This window comes from Eleutherodactylus coqui, chromosome 1 (assembly GCF_035609145.1).
Source record: "Eleutherodactylus coqui strain aEleCoq1 chromosome 1, aEleCoq1.hap1, whole genome shotgun sequence".
NCBI lineage: Eukaryota > Metazoa > Chordata > Amphibia > Anura > Eleutherodactylidae > Eleutherodactylus > Eleutherodactylus coqui.
In genome coordinates this window covers 235,841,746-235,863,318 of record NC_089837.1, presented here as the reverse complement: position 1 = coordinate 235,863,318, position 21,573 = coordinate 235,841,746, and the positions used below count along the sequence as shown (strand labels likewise).

Here is a 21,573-nt window from a genome sequence, read left to right as displayed (position 1 = left end):
AACAAGTTGGCAAATCAGAGCTCCATTATGGTGCAAAGTTCCGAATCCCTGCAACGTTATAGAATGAGATGGGGAAATTCTGAAGCTCTGGCTGCCTTCAGCCGCCACTGAGGGGAATTTAGGAGCTTATTACATACTAGCCCTCCTTATTACGTGTGTGCTCTCAGTTGTCTGCCCAAGGCAGTAAGTAGGGAACGGGCGGAAAGGGGAGTACTGCTAGTATAAAAATTACATGTGGAAACTCTGTGCTCCTTCTACTCTTTTTGTTTATGGGGCTCCCAGAAGGTGACAGATTCCCTTTAAGGATTGAATTGAACAATCTAATATGCAGCTGTGCTCTGGAGGGGTAGCTAGCTGTATGCAGTCACAGTTTTTATATCTGAATGTGTCTGTGCAGGAGATTAGGAGCTCTGTCCAAGGAAAAACAGCTCCGACCTCTCTGAAGAAATGAAAATATGAATCAGTACAGATTATTGAACACTTCCACTTTAACAATTTCTCACCCTTTGAAAGCCCAAATCATGTGCAAATAGAACAGATATATAGTTTGCCAATTATTTCAAAGATTTTTAAATTAGTTCCTCATTCAGATGAACATTAACTGGAAGGAAGGTACAGTAATCGCCCCAATCTAGAAGTACTTGAGATTTATTTTGTTGACAAAACAAAGCCCTGTTTAATGTGACCATATTTAAGTTCGCGAACATTAGAGTTTGCATAAAGTTTATGTCAACATAGTAATCTGTTTTCATAACAATCGCGGTCATTGTGACAACCATACTAGTTCCTTTCTGTGGATGTATTATAATCTCTAGTTTTAAAGTGCATTTCCTATCTAATTAAAATGAACATTAAGTAGATAATGTCTCCTGTTCAATATATTCAGCTCTTAAAATATGCACTGGTTTTTCGCTAAATTTCTGCTGCATACCTTACATGAATAGTTGAGTTATGTCCTATTTACATGGGATGACTATAGTTTAGAATCAATCAAATTCACCCCCCCCCCCCAGGAATTTGAACAAATCATCGCATGTAAATGCATGCAGAGACTGAACGAGAATTGTTCAAATGTTGAGGAAACTCAACCACGTATTGTTCAGTGGAAACTGTAGTCATTCAATTCTATATGACTGCCTGCTTACTGTGAATAGAGGCATGTGGAGGGAGAATGCTCCTCGGCCCGCTCCACCTCCATCCTGGCAGTGCTGTGAGCGATGCCAGCAATACTCGCTCCTGTGAGGTACAGAGAGGGAGGGGCCACCAGCAGCACAGAGAAGGTCAGGAGAGGAGGGAGCTGATCACATTGGAGGTCAGACAGAAAGTTAGTTGGAGCAGCACCCCTAGCAGTGCAGAGTACTTCAGGCAAGGAATAGTCTGATTCCTTTGTAGACTCACCTGTCCAGTCAAAGGATGATGGTCACTGGGCTATATGTGACCAACCGTGACATGAGTGGTGACAAGCAAGAGGGCATCCTCTACATTTAGAGGAAAGAAGGTTTCATCACCAACACAGAAGGGTTTTTTTTACTGTAAGAGCAGTCAGACTGTGGAACTCTGTGCCTGAGGACGTGGTGATGACAAAATTGATAGAGGAGTTTAAGAGGGGACTAGACATCTTTTTAGAGTGTTATGATATTACAGGGTTGTTGATCCGGGTCTTGGAGTCAGGTAGAAATTTTTAAATATCAAACCACAGATTATTCTGACTGCCATTATGGAGTCAGTAAGGAGTTTTTCCCTTCAAATGGGCTAAATTGGCTTCTGCTACTGGATCAACAAGGGCATGTCCTTTCTAAATGGGGCATTAGAATAGAGGATTTGCTTGCCCTCTTAGGCATTTGTATTGAAGGGAGTCCTTGCTGTACAGCTCCTATATGCATTAAAACAAGGCTGCGTGTGGTGAACACAGACCCTGGTTTAGTTTAAAGCAATTTAAAGTGAGCGCACCGCATAGATAATGGAAGAAGAAAACAAAATTCTCCGCTTTATTGATTGACTTTTTTTGTTTTCTTTTGTGTAGTGGCGAGGCTAATAAAAGGGGGGGGGGGGGGGGAGATAGCAGAGACAATGTAATATTATTTAAATGTATTACCAAAACAGATGGAGCATGAAGCTGAGGCACTAGTGTGTTAGGGCTCCTGAGGATTGGTCCAAGGGGCCTGTGTGATTTTGGTGACTTTATGGTATGTGTGGAGCTCCCAATGGCCCATCATTTGAATTATACATATATTTTTTTTATATTTTGAACATCTAGTTTCTTAGTATATGTGGTTCACATCATGCATGTCTTCAGCAGACACAATATACTGTCTTCTGCGTTTTCTCATTTATATGCACTTTGGACTGATGTTCTGTGATATAAAAAAATCAAAGATGCGGAAATAGCTATGTATAAACAAATAAAGTTACAGAATGTACACCCTATGTAACACTTCATTTTCCCATCATTCTGGTGCAGTGATACTGTGTTACTAAATGGAAAACCAAATTACAATTTTGACATAAAACACACTGCAAAAAGGCAAACAACTGCACAGATGTTATTTGTAATATCATTTTTAAAGTGCTCTGCTAGCCTTGGCCCTATGTAATTCACTAGCATTATTGCAATTCTTTCTTATGACTCTCTATTACAAGCTACAAATGATGGGGTCTAGCTATGAAAGGCCGGGTAACTCCAGGAATAAAACATTTCCTTGTTCACACCACTACCATACAGTTCACAGACATTTTGGTGTTACCAGATGAAAGATAAACAAGTAGACTTCAGAAAAGTTAACATTACCTCCCCAACAGTCCCATGCATTTGTTTTCCTCTGATGAGTGCAAAAGGAAAGCGAATGCATGGGACTGTACCTCAAAACAAAAAGAAAAAGAAAGTCATGACCACGGTAGGCAATGGTACAATGAACATAAAAATTAACAACAAAGAAGTCTAGTCGGTCAAAGATTTCATCTTTCTTGGATCCAAAATAGATCTTGACCCGAGACGGATTGCACTTGGTAGGATTGCAATGCAAGGAATGGAAAAAATCTGGAAAAGCAAGAATATCAGCATTGCAACAAAAACCAGACTAGTCAATGCAATTGTCTTTCCCATAATGACGTATGATTGCAAAAGTCACAAAGAACTACCATGACAACGAACAAGATAGTGTTAGATTGCGTCAAACTGAAAATATCACTTCACTAGAAGGCAAAATCATCAAACAGGGGCTATTTTTTTTTTTTGGCCAAGTGATGCGCACTAACTCACTGGAAACAGTACTGATGCTGGACAAGGTCAGTGGAAAGAGAAGATCAGGACGACAAAGAACAAGATGGCTAGATACAATCAGGGCCACCACCATGACAAATCGCCAAACTGAAAGAAGCCGTGAAAGACAGGAATGCATGGAGAACATTGATCCATAAGGTGACCGAAAGTCGGTTGCGACTGAACGTATAATCATTATCATCAAGAGGTTAAATATTACACTGCAGAACTAGGACTATAACTTATCTTTTCAGTTGTTGTCATCAAGAAATACAGTATATATTCCACAGCTAGCTTCCCATTCATCATTCGTGTGAGACCAGTGTTTCCATGCCGGATCTGGACACAACTCATGTCATTTTGGTGCATTTTTCTGTACAGCAAAAGAATGCACATGGCATCTAAACTGGTGTGCCAGATTCACTTAACTGTCACATGAAAAACTGTGGGATGAGTTCTGATATTAGTTTCACTATAGTGCTAGTAAGAAAAATTAGAATTAGTTCAATAAATATATACCTCCGACTACCAGGTACAAGATACTTTTTTAATTGTGTCATTAAAAATGTGTAGTAGGGTGCGCTCTCACATAGCTGATTTACTGTGGATTTTGTGCGCAGATCTGCAGCAGATTTTATATCTTCAATTTTAATTCAATTGAAAAGGCGAAATCTACTACAGATTTGTACTTAAATCTGCAGCAAATCAGTCTATACATTTTTGAAAGCCCAAGGGCTCAGTCATACAAAAGGAAATACACTCCATGTTATGCGGATAAAACACAGTGAATACAGTCCATTAATTTCAATGGGTTCATTCACAGCTGTCTATTTTTCACACAACTTTTGGTCCTGCAAAAAAAACCCTGCAGCATGTCCAATGTAGGTGTGTACCACGCATCAAAATAGCCCATTGAAATCAACGGACATGCATAAATATACATTAACTGCATATTTACGCAAGAAATAAACGGAAGAGGTGGACTACAATACCCAGATTTTATCAAAATTGGGAATATTTAATTTAGAAAAAACACTGCTGAGGTGCGACCTAATAATTATGTATAAATATATTAGGGGACAATACAGAGATCCCTCCCAGGATCTGTTTATACCCAGGACTGTGACTGTAACAAGGATGCATCCTCTGCATCCAGAGGAAAGAAGGTTTCTACATCAACCTAGAAGGGGGTTCTTTACTGTAAGAGCAGTGAGACTATGGAACTCTCTGCCTGATGTGATGATGGTGAATTCGATAAAAGGGGTGATACAATATTATATGTTATAATCATTAATGACTTCAGAAGGGTTGTTGATCCAGGGATTATATCGATTGGCGGATTTGATTAAGTAAGGAATTTTTTCCCCTAAATAAGGAAAATTGCTTTCTACCTCATTGTTTTTATGTTTTTTTTTTTGCCTTCCTCTGGATCAACATTTCATATTATGCAACTATGTAATGGGATTTTGTGTAGTTTTTTATGCATGTAAATACGCTGCACATCCACGCATGTAAAGAAAAAAACTGCTAATAGGCAGAAACACGCCAGAAATCAGTGTTTTTTGGTCTTGAAATACACTGCATTTTCATGAACTGAAATACTCAGTGCGGTCATGTGAATAAGCCCTATTTTCACATGAGACTTATGTGGATAAGATTTCTTGAAATGTCATCTACAAAATGCCTGTACTGCAAAATGCTTTGTTTTTTCCGTAGCCAATGCCATCTGAAAAATACACAGTATTTTCACAACATTTGAACATACCCTAATAGTTGTTTCTGCCCATTTGGACCTGGTACGGAGGCCAAACCTCTAATCAACAGTAATTTGAACATGATTATGATTGTCAACTTGTCATCCACAATGATTCTGTCACTTCTAATGTCCTCCGAGAGAATGTATTATACAAAAAGCGTATGCTACAAAAATCCTATAATAAGATATATATATATATATATATATATATATATATATATATAGATATATATTAGCACCAAAAAAGTAAACATCATCATAAAGTATTTTCATTACTACCTGAGAATGATCCTTGTGGTTCGGTACTTCTGGAAAATAGCTACAGCTTGCATCTCCTAGGTTGTTGTTTTTTGATCTAACTAGATTACTGTCATTTCTTATCTATAAAAGTTTGTCGTGAGGCCCTTTTACACGGGCCGACAGTCGCTTGGACGACTGCATGAACGCTGACGTCACCACCAAGGTCATCAGCGTTCATGCAGAGCATTTAAATTGAACGACTTGACACTGTCTCGCTCGCTTCTTGTCTGCTTCTTGCTCGGCGCATCTCCTCCTATGGAAAACGCTGAGTGGGGAGCATTTACACAGGACAAGATGCCAGCTAGTCAACAAGGGTTTTTAAGCTGACTTTCACACTGAACAATTATGCTCACTTTCGCTTGGTTCAACGAATTTTGAGCAATAATCGTTGTGTGTAAACGGGCCTCTAATATCTGGTGAAAGCAAACTAAATACCAACCAAATATGGGCTTTATTTAACATTAATGGATCTTCATGCATGTTGGGAAGGAGAGGATGCTGGTGCACTTTCCGAGATACATATTCTTACTTGCCATCGCACAACCCAATGAATGAGGCAAGTTGATAAAATGTGACTACATAACCCCTTCTTGAACTCAAACTGGCCTTGAAATTGGCTGATTGCCCCATGGCCTACCTTTAGAATTTGGCTGGTAATACATTTTACTTGCCACAGCCACTGGAAAGGAAATGTAGTATTAAATGCCATGCATTTCGATGAATGGCTAGCCATGTAATATATGGATGGGTTGGGTTTAGCAGTAAGGGCTTAATCACAAGGGTATATTTTCTATCCCTGTACTGTCCTTGTATTTTAAAGACAGCACATAGCCCCGTTATAAAATACAAGGCTATACACGTAAGTGAGCTTTCATATAAGCTGATGGTCTGTGTGAAAGAAATCGCTGCATTTTCTATTCACAAATGAGAATAGGACATGCAGTGGACATAGTCTGTGCAGGTCAGACAGCACACGGATGTTTGTCCAGGTACTGTTCAGTGCCAGCTGCGCCCAAAATTCTCAGAGGCAACTTGCCCATGTGCATAAAGCCTATCTGTTAGCCTCTTTTCTTTATGACTAATAAAGCCCCAGCTTATTTTTTGCAGATAGACATTAAAAATAGCCTTCAGACATAGAGATTCCAAACTAAAGGCTCTTTGACAATTTTTGATACTTTAGTAAACCTGGAGGTAGTAAAACTGTAAGAATAGCTTCACACACAGCATTTTTTGGAAAACGCACTTTCAGTTTTTGATGCATTTTTTGAGCCAAAGCCAGAAGTGGATACAAAAGAAGAGAACTATAAAGGAAGTACTTTTACTTCTCTTTTCTACTGGAGCTACTTCTGGCTTTGGCTCAAAAACTGCCTCAAAAACTGTGAGTGCTTTTTCCAAAAAATGCTGTGTGTGAAGCTATCCTTATGTAGAACACAAAAAAGTGTGATGCCATATTAGCCAGAAAAATCTCAACAATCTTCAATTCTTTTGTATAAAAAAGACCAAAATATTATAGAGGTGATATCCTTGTTGGCTAACCAAAAAAAAAAAGTCCCACATTGCTCTGATCACTTAGTTTAGAAAGCTGTACTGATCCTTAAAAATGTATCTCTTGTAAAGAAAATAGTCTTATCCATAAGCATTCTTCTACTACTAGTCCATTAAATACTTGACAACCTTTTTCTTGTGAGGTTTCTGTTTCTTGTGAGAGGTTTATCTGTTGTCACAAGCATATTGTGAAAAGAAAAGCTATTACTTATACAACTCACACATAATTGACCTGGTTTGCTTGGTATGTCTTGTATAGGACCACTGCTCTCAGGTAATACAAGAGAGCTGGAGGAAACCTGACCCACGGTAAGAGTGCTGGCACTTTTGGAAGAATATTTGTAGATCATTTTGAGGAAAGCAGACTTTGTATTGGTGTCTTGTTTATATAAGATAATGTAGCACTTTGGTAAAAACGTACATGACAAAATGCCATAGTTTGATATTAGTATTACTATCATTTCAACAGCTGGTAAGTATATACCAAAGGTAGTAGCATATATTGGAATAAAAGTTATCCATGCAATGAAATAAATCAGCATACCAAATGTTATAAATTTGGCTTCATTGTAATTTTCTGGCAGTTTCCTTCCTCTAAATGCAAAAATGAAACATGCAAATGCCAAGACAGCAATATATCCTAGCATTATACCAAATGCCACTGTAGAGCCTTCATCACACTCCAATATGATTGTTTTTGGAAGAGAGAAATTTTCTTTGACATAAGGAGACCAAAATACCAACCATGTGGTGCAAATAATCATCTGAACCCCAGTACAGATGAATACCAATGTAAATGGTCTGTAGAGGAACTTTAAAATGCTGTGAACTCTTGGCTCAAATGTGAAAGCCAACAATATCTTGACTGACTTAAGTAAAATGCATGCCACTACTATTGTAAAACTCATACCGAACATAGTTTGTCTTACTTTGCACTTGAACTCAACTGGCTCACCAATAAATAAGACTGCACTCACAAAACTTAAAAGAATAGAGGTGAGAATAATATAGCAAAGGATGCCTCCAGATGCCTTCACAACTGGTGTATCAAAGTTCTTAGCAAACAGGACTGCTATAGCAAAAATGGATAAAAGTCCAACCAAAGCAATGATAAGGAGGACAATTGCCAAACCATCATCCCAGCGAAGAAATTCTGTTTTCTTCAAGAAACATACAGAGCTGTTTACCGGAGACCAGTGAGTCTTGTTATTGCATTGGATACAATAGTCCATATCTAGAAAGAAGACAAAGTGGAAAAATATAAGAATTAAACCACAATTAAAGAAGTTATTTTCGTTGAAGCTTAAGTACTTTACGTTTTTTGGCTGAATATACAATATTATAATGAATATAGTCCATTCTCGTTTTTAAAGGGTTTTCTGAGATTCCAATATTGATGGACTATCATTGCATAAGTGCTGCAGCCACTTTATTCCATAGCAGGTACAGCACTGCACTTTTCATAGTAGTGGTGCCTGGTATAGTAGCTCAACTCCATACACTTGAATGGGACTGAGCTGCTCTCAGGTCATGTGATGAACATGATATTACTGGCCTGAGAAGAGGCTGCGTGCTCATCCAAGCACTGCGGTCTCTTCAAACAGATGATTGGCATGGGTCCTGAGTGGCGGATGCCCACTGATTGGATATTGAGGACCTAGCTTAAGGATTATCAATACTTGAGTCCTGGAAACCCACCTCTGCTGCAGCTCTGGAAACCCATGATCCCTTGCCAGTCTGTGTTAACATTGCTGAACCTGTGATATGCCGTTTCAACATATCACCCCTCTGTCTATTCACTAGGTGCAAGTTATGTGCTATACAAACTGGCATCAATTCTGTGGCTAGCAATTGGCTGGGGAGGTCACTTGCAAGTACTGCATGGCACATCACTGCCTTAGGGATCACTCAGGTGGGCAAATTGTCACTGTGCCTTACACAAGTGCTAAAAGCCCATTCATTTCTATTGGACCTCTTTCGTTTAAAAATAAAAACAGTATGTCCTATTTTGGTGAATATTACTTGTTCAATGTGCATCAATATAGGCTATGGGAATTTAGCATACTCAACAGATACTCATGTTGCATATTTCTTTGCTGGGTGGTGCGTAATATGCTGGCCACATACACCCGTGTGAGTGAGCCCTAAGCAATGTAAAAAATAACTTACAGAGTAGCATAAATAGGGGGTGCTGGAGTGTCTGGGAATTTTAAAGGTTAGTATGGGCTTTGTTATGCTGTCACTTATGTACCTGAATGTCTATTCTTAAAATTCAGAAAACCCTTTCCAAGAAATGGTATCACCAATACATCCTAATGGTGGCGTCCTTTCTGCAATAGAAAGTAATTATACGTTCAGTGGATTGCATGGGTACTAGAGCTGTGCCTGTGCCATCAGCAGTGGATGTCTACTGTAGTATACAGCTGACATCCCACTGCAATAGCCAGAATCAAAGTTGCCTTCCGTCCCACCTGTGTAACACCTTAAATGCTGTTGCTAACAACTACAACATCTCAGGAATTTGACATGCGATGGAGGCTCCCCCTGTCAGGCCATCAGGGATCTGCAAAGTGTTTGCTGGGTGCTGATGGGAGCTGTAGACCTGTAAATGACTTCCACTGAAAATGAGCCAAAAATACAGTACCTGATAAGGTGCAGAACAGGCACAATCTCCATAAGGCCAGCACAATCAACATAGAGTAAGCACAGTGGCTGTAGACCCTACCGAAATGCAGCAAGCCAGACTGCAGTCACTCCTCCCCAATTTGGGCTGGGTTGAGTGGGTGGCTGCAAATAAGTCTGCAGTGAACAATTTAGCTCCTCCAGTTTATAGTCTGGTTTGCTGCATTTTGTAAGGGTCTACAGCCATTGTGCCTACCCTACGGTGATTGTGCCAGCCTTATGGCGATTGTGCCTGCTCAGCGGCGATTGTGCTTGCTCTGCACCTTATCAGGTACTGCATTTTTTGGTCTTTTCCAGTGAGATATGCTTTTGTTTTCCCTCTCATCTCAGTGATTTTTTTTTAAAAAGGCCTCCAAATCTACCATGAGCATCTGCCTATTAGGCCATAAAAATGTTACAAGAATAAGCAAAAATATTTTGTAATATTATATATTCCAAAGCATTATGTAACCATTTTAGGGACAAAAATAGCTAAACTCAGTTCAACAAAATTTAATAATGTAAAAAAGTTGCCATCAGCTGCTCCAATGTAGTTGCCTAATCATTTTTTTGAATGGCGATGTGTGACATCTTTAGCCCCTTAGTGACTGCTAATATGCCATTTTACAACTGTCACGAATGGGCCTTATTTTGCTGCATAGATCTTTTTATGTACCAAAACATGAAAAAAAAAAAACTATATAATGTTTTATGTTCCCAAAAATGGGACCAGTCTTCATTCCACGAAACGAAAGCCATCAAATAGCTCATTCGATTGAAAAATAAATATGTTATGGCTCTTGGAATGCAGTGAAACAAAAGATAAATTTTATTTTAAAAGTTTTTAGTGTACAAAAATAGCAAAAGTAAAAAAAACTGTATAAGGGCTCAGTCACATCGGCGCCCGTGTTACTGCAGGAAGGAGACGGCCGTAACTCAAGACAAACATCTCTCTGCAGCGCCGGGAGAAAGAACATGTGACCGGCTTATTGCCGGTCATGTGTTCTTTCTTCAGCGCTGCAGAGAGACGTCCGTCTTGAGGTACGGCTGTCTTTTTCCTGCAGTAGGGGCTCAGTCACACGGGCGCATCGGCGCCTGTGTACGGGTGCCGATGCGCCCGTGTGACTGAGCCCTAAACTTGGTATTTCCATTAATTTTCTGGTCAAGAGAACAATGTAACAACATTATTTATTCTGCAGGCTAAACACTGTCAAAATGAAATAAAAAAAAAAAAAGTCGTTATGCAGGTATGTTAACGCAAAAGTTAAAAAGTTATGGCTCAAGTCAAGCTTTTCCCTACCAGAACAGAATTTTTGGATTGTTTAAGGTCAAGTTCACACTAGCGTTTTCATTTCTGTTTTGCTGTTCTGTCATGGGAACAGCGGAATAGAAAGAAAATGTTTCCGTTCTCAAGCCCATAGAAACGTATTGAAGTGGAAGGTCTTCAGTTTAAATCCGCTTTTGTAGTTTCCATTTCCATTCCATGTTTTATACTAAATCAAAAGAGCAGATTGCTGCACTGTTGTTTTTAGTTTCAGAAATAGATTACAGATGGATCCATTTTTGTATTGCACTGTACCCAATGAGAGGCATATGGAAATCGAAGATGGTGGCAGCAATGGTGGCTCTTCAATAATTGTAGCTCAGTGGTTAGCACTGTTGCCTTATAATGCTGTGGTTCTAGATCCAGATCTCATCAAGGGCAACATCGACTTTGAAAAACTCCATACAGCCATCACTGTTGGTCAGATTTGAACCTTCAAGGCAGCAGTGCTAGCAACTGAGCCACCACACTGTTCTTTTTTTGCCAGATAAAGAGAATAGCAAGAAGAATAAATGCAAAACCAACATAAAAACACAATACAAACGTCACCATTGATCAGATTTAAAACTACAACCCCAGCACTACAAGCCACCATGCTTGTTCTTCATTCTTTCTTCTCTTGAGGAGTAGAACAAGAAATGAAAACATACAAAGACCATGCAAATGTTGTCTTTGGTTAAATTTGAACGTAGGACCCCAGTGCAGCAAGGAGATGGTTCTTCTCCAGAGAAGAAAAAGGAGAAAATCATAGAATGATAGAGTTGGCAGGGACCTCTAGGGTCATCTGGTCCAATCCCCTGCTCAGTGCAGGATTCACTAAATCATCCCAGACAGATATCTGTCCAGCCTCTGTTTAAACAAGTCAATTGAAGAAGAATTCACCACCTCTCGTGGTAACCTGTTCCACTCATTGATCACCTTTGTTGTCAGAAAGTCACTGGCCTCGCAGAGGCATGCACAGAAACATCACTTCGGATGCTCCAGCTGTGCTCTGCACGTGCACGGCTGCGTGCCAGCCAGTACATCACAGTGCAGAGAGAGAAGATGCCGGACAGGTAAGCGGGAGGTCAATGCCGGGGCACGGGTTGTATCCTGTTGCGTGAATCTCGCAGTCGGAATCTTATCCGGCTGTGGGATGAGGCCTAAGGTGTTAATAAGTACATATTTATTACAGTTTTCACTGAATATAACTAGTTTTGTATTCTTTTCCTTTTTTGATTTGTTTCTAGAGGAGTACATGACACCATACAGTGTTATGATATATCTGTACATGGAGTGCCTCTATGACTTTGTAATGCACTACTGTAGGCTTCATGCACATACAGTGTCATGCAAAAGTATTCACCCTTCTTGGTGTTTTTCTTGTTTTGTTGCATTACAACCTGGAATTAAAATGGATTTTTTGAGGTTTTATTCTATTGGATTTACACTTTGTCAAAAAAAAATTCAGCCCCTAGGAGTTGGCGTTTTGTTGCAAAACTCTGTATTTCAGATACATCTCGGGCAGATATGCAAATGATTAGAGTTGTGACACAATTACATTAATGATCTTGCCACCTTAGGCCATAAAAGTGGTTCCACCCTTGGCCTACAAAAAGGCTCTCAGAGGCTACTTGTGTGTAGTGGACCTCTTTTTCCACTTGTATACAGCTTGTTGACCACTAGATGCCTCTACAATGCAATCAAAGAGATTTCCCCAGTTAACAAAATCTGAGAGCGTATTGTTGGAATGTGAGAAGCTGCATGGTCGAATCAACAAATTGCCCAAGACCTAGGCTGTTCTGAGCTGACTGCCTTTGATTCCCACTCACCATCACCTCTGTTTGCAGTGGTGTGTGAATGGCAAAAATAGACTGCTATCAAGTTTAGCTTGTGCACTGATGACGGCTATGTTCATGACTGAAGGCCTAGGGGTAAGCGCCACAATCCTGCCTTTGATGTGGAACGACGGTCGGTCACCCCTAGTATGGGTTTCGAGGGACAATGACAGCTCAGTGATTTGTTCACAACATCCTGCAGCCACATGTGTTGTATCTCATGGAATAGCTTAGAAGAGGCATTTTCCACAGCAAGGATATCACAAGAATGCCTCCACAACATTGCCACACTTCTCTGGTCTGCTTGGTCATCAGATTTATTACCAGCAGAACATGTAAGGAACCATCTGGGACACCAACTTCGGCAGCCTACGCGTTTGCAGAATCTAGAAACTCAGTTACAGGAAATGTTAACTGCAGGATGCTATATGGAACCTGTATGCCTCCACGTCTGCCCCTATCACATCGTGTATCCAAGCTAGAGGCGGTACAACAGAGTACTAGAGCCTCCCTTCAAGTGTTCAGTTTTCCGCAATAAATTATCCTTTTTCTCGGATATTGTAATCACTTACTTATATCAGTGTTACAATCACATACGTAAAGCTTCTTTCCTTCCAATAACTACTTCTAGGTGCTTGACTTTTTTCTTTGAAAATGAATGTACATGGTGACCACTTTGTAGGTGTAAAACATTTGTTACTGTGACGCAAACAATAATTAAAACAAAAATACTGAGAACTTTGATGTCCATAAGTATTAACTGTAAACTTAACTGGAGCAACCAGTGTCAGGCAGCTGCTGCCAAGGCAAATAGGATCATGGGGTGCATCAAAAGAGGTCTCAGGGCACATGACGAGAACATTGTCCTTCCTCTTTTACTAGCAGTCCCTACGTGGTGGAGCAACAACCAGGGTTACTTTAAAGATGAGATTTCACTTACATCTTCCGATGTAGACAAATCTTTATTGTGCCCATGTAAAATGACTCTTTACAAGTCACTGGTTAGACCACAAATGGAATATGGTGTACAGTTTTGGGCACCGGTACTCAAGAAAGACATATCAGAGCTTGAGTATTACTTTAGTAGCAAATAAAGTAATAAACGCAATGAGTGGACTACAATACTCAGAGAGGTTATCAAAATTGGGATAATTTAGTTTAGATAAAAAACATCTGAGGGCGACCCAATAACTATGTATAAATACATCAGGGGTCAGTACAGAGATCTCTCCCATCTCTCTATTCATACCCAGAACTGCGACCATAGGGAGCAACCTCTACGTCTAGAGGGGGGTTCTTTACTGTAAGAGCAGTGAGACTATGGAACCTTTCTGACTAGGGATTTGGTGATAGTAAATTCAATAAAAGTGTTTAAGAGGGGCCTGGATGCCTTTCTTGAGCGACAAAATATATGTTATAATCATTAATAACTTCAAAGGGGTTTTTGATCCCGGAATTATTTGGATTACCAGATTGGAATCAGGAAAGAATTTATTTTTCTTAAATGGGGAAAATTATCTTCTACCTCATCGGTTTTTTTTTTTGCCTTCCTCTGGATCAACATTAGGGGGTAATAAGCTGAACTGAATGGTCATATGTATTTTTTCAGACTTACATACTATGTTTATATATGTCCATCTACACTGTGGAGCTACTTGAGGGTTATCATTTGCGTCCTTGCCATGCTAATTATGAGTTAGGCTCATTCATACATTCGGATGTCACTATATTTTTGCTATGTAATGTGTGGTTCTATTTACTCCAGGTTGCAGTTAGACCTTGTAAGGACTGGAACTAATTGTGATAACTCTGCTTCCTGTTATTGCTGGGATGAACTTGAAGCCAACAAAAAGAGAAGAAACACAGTGAATTTAGCATCACCATTTTCTTTTAGGCCGCTTTCAGACAAGTGTATTTTTATCCCATATTTGTAGTTCCATGCTATAATAACTTTAAAAGTGTCAGGGCATAGTGTATAAAAAATTGCAGTTTTTAATGGTTTGTATTAGGGCTCAGTCACACCGACGCATCGGCACCCGTACACAGGCCCCGATGCGCCTGTGTGACTGAGCCCTCACTGCAGGAAGAAGATGGTCGTACCTGAAGACGGACGTCTCTCTGCAGCGCTGAAGAAAGAACACATGACCGGCAATGAAGCCGCTCACATGTTCTTTGTCCCGGCGCTGCAGAGAGACGTCCGTCTTGAGGTATGGCCGTCTCCTTCCTGCAGTAGCACGGGCGCCGATGCGCCCGTGTGACTGAGCCCTTATATTGTACTAAATTATTGAAATTAATAATGTATCGCTTTACTAATTGCAGATTTATGTTTTATACTGTACCAGAAATGCTGGTGTAGTGATTTTCAGGGCATGCAACACATTCATAACAACATGTATGCTGACTTGCTGATGTTTTCTTCATTTGTCCAGGTTTACATTCATCTGAACATCGAGATCGGATCATCTACAATACCAGAAAAAATTTGTTTATCAGTTTTACGTTATGTTTACTAATAATGATAAATCAAAATCATCAGGGTAACAGCTGGTTCAGGATTAAGACCGGGGGCACACAAAATAGTTTTTGAAGGAGTGAATACAAAACAGATAAGTAATATATAAATCTTTACAGTTCTTCACTTTTGGATCCCGTGCTGGCTTTATCTAAAGTAAAAACAAATTAAAAACTGCACCAAACTGCTCAATGTGAAAATAGTCTAAAGATGACAATTTTGCCATAGAAGCAGACCATGCGACTGCTATAAAGCCCTTAAGAGCCATTTAGACACAACGCTTATCGCTCAATAGACATCTTTTGCGTGATAATCGTTGTAGGCGTTTACACGCCAAGATGATCGCTCAAAATTCGCTCAAACAGCAGCTTGAGTGATAGTTTTGAGCGTTCACTTTGCATAAGTGTGTAAATGAAGGCTCATGCTGTATGCAAAAGACAAGCGGGACCGCATACAGCTGTTGTCCTCTCGAAACGCTCAGGTAGTATACAGCTGAGTGCTCCGAGCGGGGTATACAGAACACAGCTGCAGCGCTGTCTCCTGCATACTCCTCCTGTTTCCTGGAACACACAGCTGGTATACAGCTGAGCACTCCGAACCGGGTATGCAGAACACAGCTAGACTGCTTGTCTTCTGCATACTCTGGCTGTGTTCTCCAAGCGGGCTACCAGCTGAAACAATAGTATCGGCGGTATGCTGCTAAGAACTCAGCGAGCGGCACTGATAAGGCTCTTCATTATCTTTCGTTCTCAGCCTGCTGAAAAACAACGAACGACTCGTTAACAAAAACTGCAGGATGTTCGTGCAGTTAGACCTAGCGGTTTTCACTCAAAAGACGGCTTTGAGCCATTTTTTGAGCGAGAATCGTTGGGTCTAAATGGGTGTTTAGATAAAGGAAGGAGGGGGGGGGGGGCAAGCTCTGATTGCACCAACGTCTTTGCTACTGGGTAGCAAGAACATATGCAGGACCTCTTATCCACAGCTGAACTACTTTGTTAACAAATAAGGAGGTAAAGAATTGAACAAAGGGTCATTTCAAAGGGCGTAGAATGTCAAACAAGTATCAGGCCCTGCTGTCCTGGGTAGTAAAGAGTTACATCCTAATGGGAGGTTCATTTAAAGGGAAGCTGTCATCGGGTTCATTCGGGCAGAATCACGGTCACCATGAACCCGGGATAGATACGCACAGTGCTCCTGTGGATATTTTATTCAGAAATGCTGTAAAGTTTTAGAATAAACACACTTTGAATTTTGACTGTGTAACAGAGTTCCCAGTCCTGTAGGTGGGCTACTCCAGCTTATCTCTGCCCACAGCATATAGACTGACAGCTCTCTCCCAATAGACAAAAAGGAAAGAGCTGTGAGTCTAACTTGAGGAAGTCTGGGTTGATATCAGTTGGTTTAATGTTTATGGTCATACATTCTTATTTTCTGTGTCAGGAAGTAGATGGCAAAGCATTTATAACTCACATCTGTTTGCAGCACAGTGTAAGGCTGCATTCACATGAGCGCGAATCTCACGCTTTGCGAGATGCACAAAACTTGTGCATATATGAACTCCATTCTTGTGAATGGAGTCATATACATGAGCAATGTTTTCCCTCACATTGATGCTATGGGTTAAAAAATCGTTGCATATTTTATTTTTTCTTTCTTGGAACACATTGCCCATTGTTTTCAATGGGACACTCAAAGACATCACATGCCGTTTGATGTGTATCCGAGTGTGATGTCATGTTTTCCATTGAAATCAATCACAATTTTACAAAAGTGATTCGAGGTGTTTTTGCATAAAAAAAGCCTGACATCCACAGGTAAAATGCATGATAATGGGCTTGGCTTCTTCAACCGATATCGCACTCGCCTGTGTTAAGGTAGCCTAAGACTGAATTCTGCAACATTGAAATCTAACTCAAAAATGGCATTTTCTCAGTACCTTTAAATCGTTGAACTCATTCTCTTCATCTTGGCTATTAAATATGAACTTGTCTTTTTGGGTATCATATTCACCAAATAAAGTGAATTTAATCTTTCCATCAGTGCCTACTTTCCAGATCAAAACATCATATCCAGTATTGGCATCTCCTCTAGCGTCAAACCGAATACTTCTTCCCATATAGTTGAAATTTACAGTCTTCAGTGACTGTAGAAGCTATAAGAAGCAGAGGAGTAGATAGTAAGACATGGGGGGAAAAAAACAAACATTAATCTTAATATTCAGAAGAGACCATGTGAAATCAGTATAAACACACTGACTATCATTCTGTTCATTGAATCAGCTAAAATGTACTCTTTACAATAGCAATTTTTATTATTCCATTCCCAGAAGTAAATTTCAGTGCTTCTAACATAACTAACACATTCAATGATGTAATTGAATGGCTGTGATTGGCTAATGCAGCGCCGGCTTTCATTGGCTGACGCCGCGCTGAGTTAGCCAATCAGAGCATTAGCTTTCTGGAGGCAAGGCATTCAAGCCCTGCATCCAGAAAGCAATGCTCTGTCGGTGAGGAGGAGGGAGCCACAGCCTGCAGCAGCGCCGCAGGAGGTGAGTATTGATTTTTTTTCCTACACCGTATTGCCGGCGTATAAGTCGACAGTTGGGGGGGTCATCTTATACGCCCAGTCGTCTTACGCGGTATTTTGTACTAACATCTTTCCAAGTTAATTTTAATGAGATGTATACATGAGATGTATTAATTTTAATGAGATGTGGGGGGGGGGGGGGCTAAGTTCCGAGAATTAGCCCCGTCCCGCCTCTCCCCATTGCAAATAGTGCAGAGGGGCGGAGAGGAGGCAGAGAGGGGGGCGGGAGCTCAGTTCCTGCACTTGGCTCTTCCATCCTCCCCCCCCCCTGCACACGAGGACAACGTATATCAGCTCGGCGTGAAAACCGAGCCGATATACGTTCGTGTGGCTTCACCCTTAGGGTCAGTATCTTGTTATATTTCATACCAAAGGCTCTCCTAATATTGACTGCTATGTTTAATCATTTTTGTATGTAACATTATTCTATACAAAAAATTTATTAAATTCATGTGAAACAAAACTATAAAATGTCAATAAAGTAAAAAAAAAATTTACATTTTGAAATAATAAAAAGAAATCTAGCATTGCAAATTAATGGACATTATCATGACAAATGTTGGTTCAGTGTCAGGTCTTGGTGCACCACCATGCCTTCCTGAATACCATGCCTTTCTTGAAGTCGGCTTTGCTGGAGGTAACATTTGTCATTATTTGTGACAAATTTATCAAAGTATCTTGTAAAAGTATTACACAATTTTGATAAACGTATTGCATCTTTAAATAAGCCTAAAGACACAGTCCCTTTTTATGCCATTTACCTACTGTCACATGTCATAATGTCTCTACTTTCTGGCCAAGCAGCAAGTTGGGGCCATTTTTCCTCCACCTTTTAAAAAAATGTATTTGCATTGTAAAAATGGCTCTAATTTCTGACTCAAATGTTTAATAAATATGTAGCACAGGAGATTATACATTATTTTGGAGTAAAATACACCAGAAAAAAGGCGCAAATACATTGATAAATGTGGGCCACTCTTCTTAGGAAGAACCAGTGACCCTTTTTTCTACTCTGTGCTCATAAGGCATTGCAAGATGCACAAAACTTGCACAAAGGTAAAACCCACTATTTGCAATGGATGCATTTATATGTCTGATTTTCTGTTGCAACAATGCTGCGCAATTGAAAAATTGTAACAAGATCTATTATGGTGGGGCCATATCACCCATTATTTCCTATTGTATGCAAAAATAACATTGCAGTTTTTGAAGGTCTGGAGCAACATGAAATTTCTTTCACGTTCATGAAAAATGCACATGAAACTCGCATGTGATACATTGTGTTTTTATTTGCAAAACACATCTTACTCTGAGAAAAAGCCTGATATACAGTAGGTCCAAATTTCTCGGACTGATATCATGCTCGTCCTTGTAAATACAGCCCAATGCTAAGACCCAATCAAATAATTATGGCTTTGGATAGTCATGGAATTTGGACTTCTACACATCTTGCCACATGACTGTACCTCCCATGGTGCAAAAGCATTTGGATTTTTGCAGTTCCGATTCAAACATAGCTTTCGAATTGCATGTGCTATAGCGGTCACTGCCAGCTGAGTACTGTAGACCAATCCTGGTTGTACTGTGGCTGAAAGAAAGTCAACTCTGAGAGACTTGGTTTTCACCATGGTTGAATTGAACATTGCTTCCTTGGAATAATTGGTAACGCAGCCATACAGTTCATTGTATTTTAGCTCAGGACAGTCAGATAAAAGTACTGTATACTGGTCCAAGAAACGGTTCATCTCAAATTTTTGCTGATTTAGATTTTTTATGTATTCCTGGAAGGATGTAGTATCTCCACTCTTAAATGTAAATCCAATAACTTGTCCAATCTTCTGAATGTCTGGTATGCTACTGATCCCATTGGCTACAGACCAGCAGTCACTAGCTATCCATGTCTTTTGTATTTTCTTTTCCATTACCTTTTTAAAAAGTTTTAATAAAAGTGAAGGTTTCATAAAGACAACAATGACATTTACTCTAGTTTCACTTAGTATTTTGTCGATGGTCTCATCTATGCGGGTTTGTATTGTGCTGTCAGATAAGTGAGCAGGGATGATTTCTTTAAAAGCAATGCAGACATTGATTTTATCAGCTTGGATGCCAAAGCTCTCTAGAGCTGATCGCCCATAGTCATCATCCATAACTATCAGTCCAATCCAATTCCAGCCAGAGAAATTAATGAGTTCTGCCATGGCCCTTGTTTGGTAGGAGTCATTTGGTATTGTCCTCAGGAAGGCAGGAAAGCGAAATTTATCACTCAGTATTTCAGCAGATGATGAATGGCTAATCTGTGGAAAGAAATATTTAGTTATTTTCTTCAAAATTGCATAGTGCTTCATGAAGGTATTGCTTTTGTAAACCATTCTTTTCATCTCCATACACAATTTCTTTTTTCCAAACCATCATATAATATGTCACATTTGTATGTAGTTTTAAGAAAAGCTAATCAAATGCTCTGTCTTCTCAGGATTCCTAGAGATATAACACTGTGCAACACAATTTTTGTAACCCATAAGCAGATAGACGGCTTATAGTAAGTTTAGAGCGCTGAATTCAAATATGATATGTTTTTTTCTGCCACGTAAGGTTTTTCAATTATGGGGAATAATGTATTCCAATCGCCGTTGTACTGTATTTTTTGGAAATATGCTAACAATTAATCCAGCAGGCTCGCCATTAACCTTGCTTAATAAAAAGAAAAACAACAGTAATTGCGCAACTATTTCACAATCACTGTTACACATTGCGTGCTAACTGAAAACTATAAAGGTAGGTTTATGTAACATATAGGGTATGTTTCCATGTGGCGTAAACACTGCGCATCATCCACCAGTAAGTTGTAATTACTTGTAATAATGTGTTTTTTAAGGTCATTCCTTAGACTAAGTAAAAGAATCAAAATCACAAAACAAAAATACATGTTTGGTATTGCTGCGTGCATAAAAGTGTGATCTATCAAAGTAATGCATTATTTACTCCGCACGGTGAACATCCTACAAAAAAAATCAAGAACGCCAGAAATGGTCATTCTGTCTTTTAGAAAAAATGCTGAAAAAATTATTAGAAAATTTTATGTATTCCAAGATGGTACTAACGCAAACTACAGGACATCCTGCAAGAAATGAGCCCTTGTACAACCATGTGGACAAAAAATTAAAAAGTTATTGCACGCAGATGATGGCGGCAGAAAATAATTTTAAAAGTATTAAATGTCCTTGAAGAAAAACACAACTAAATAGGTTTGGTATCGTAGTAATCATACTGACCCATAGAAAAAAGTTATCGGGTCATTTTTATTGCAGTTTGTGGGCCATAGAAACAAGATGCACCGAAAGACGATGGAATTTAGTTTTTTTTTTATTTTACTCCACAGTTCTTCAGTACATTATATGGTACCATTGAAAAATACAACTCATCCCGCAAAAAACAAGCCCTCATACAGCGACTTTGATGGATTAATAAAGGAGTTACGATTTTTTAAAACAAAAAAAATGCTTGGTCACTAAGGGGTTAAATAACTTGAAAAAGAAACGTCCTAGTTGTTATTCAGTTTTACCAGTGGAATCGGCATGTTATAATTTTACAGAAACATAACAATTACCTTCTGTTAGGAAAATTTTTAAAAAATTTGTTGCACAGTGTAAATATTTATCATTCAGATAATACAAAGTAAAACTCAACTTCCAGAATGTTACTTTACTTCTAGCCTTCTCAGCTGTACCTGATTTACTTTTATATTACTACTGGGATTAAAATCAGAGCTGCTTCCAGAATAACATTTTGTGACTATTTTTCCCTGCTGCTGAA

At 39.4% G+C, this 21,573-nt stretch overlaps 1 protein-coding gene across 1 annotated transcript in view; it reads right to left on the bottom strand.

Moving 5' to 3' along the window:
* Positions 1-6,753: 6,753 nt before the first annotated feature.
* Positions 6,754-21,573, bottom strand: part of GPRC6A (G protein-coupled receptor class C group 6 member A) — a 29,498-nt gene continuing 14,678 nt past the window's right edge. The window contains exons 3-6 of the mRNA XM_066591245.1: positions 19,227-20,054; positions 17,111-17,326; positions 15,002-15,125; positions 6,754-8,094 (exon numbers count right to left, since the gene is read on the bottom strand). Of these exons, the coding sequence (XP_066447342.1) occupies positions 6,974-8,094; positions 15,002-15,125; positions 17,111-17,326; positions 19,227-20,054 (2,289 nt within the window). The 3' untranslated portion in view covers positions 6,754-6,973. The remainder of the gene's footprint in view (positions 8,095-15,001; positions 15,126-17,110; positions 17,327-19,226; positions 20,055-21,573) is intronic.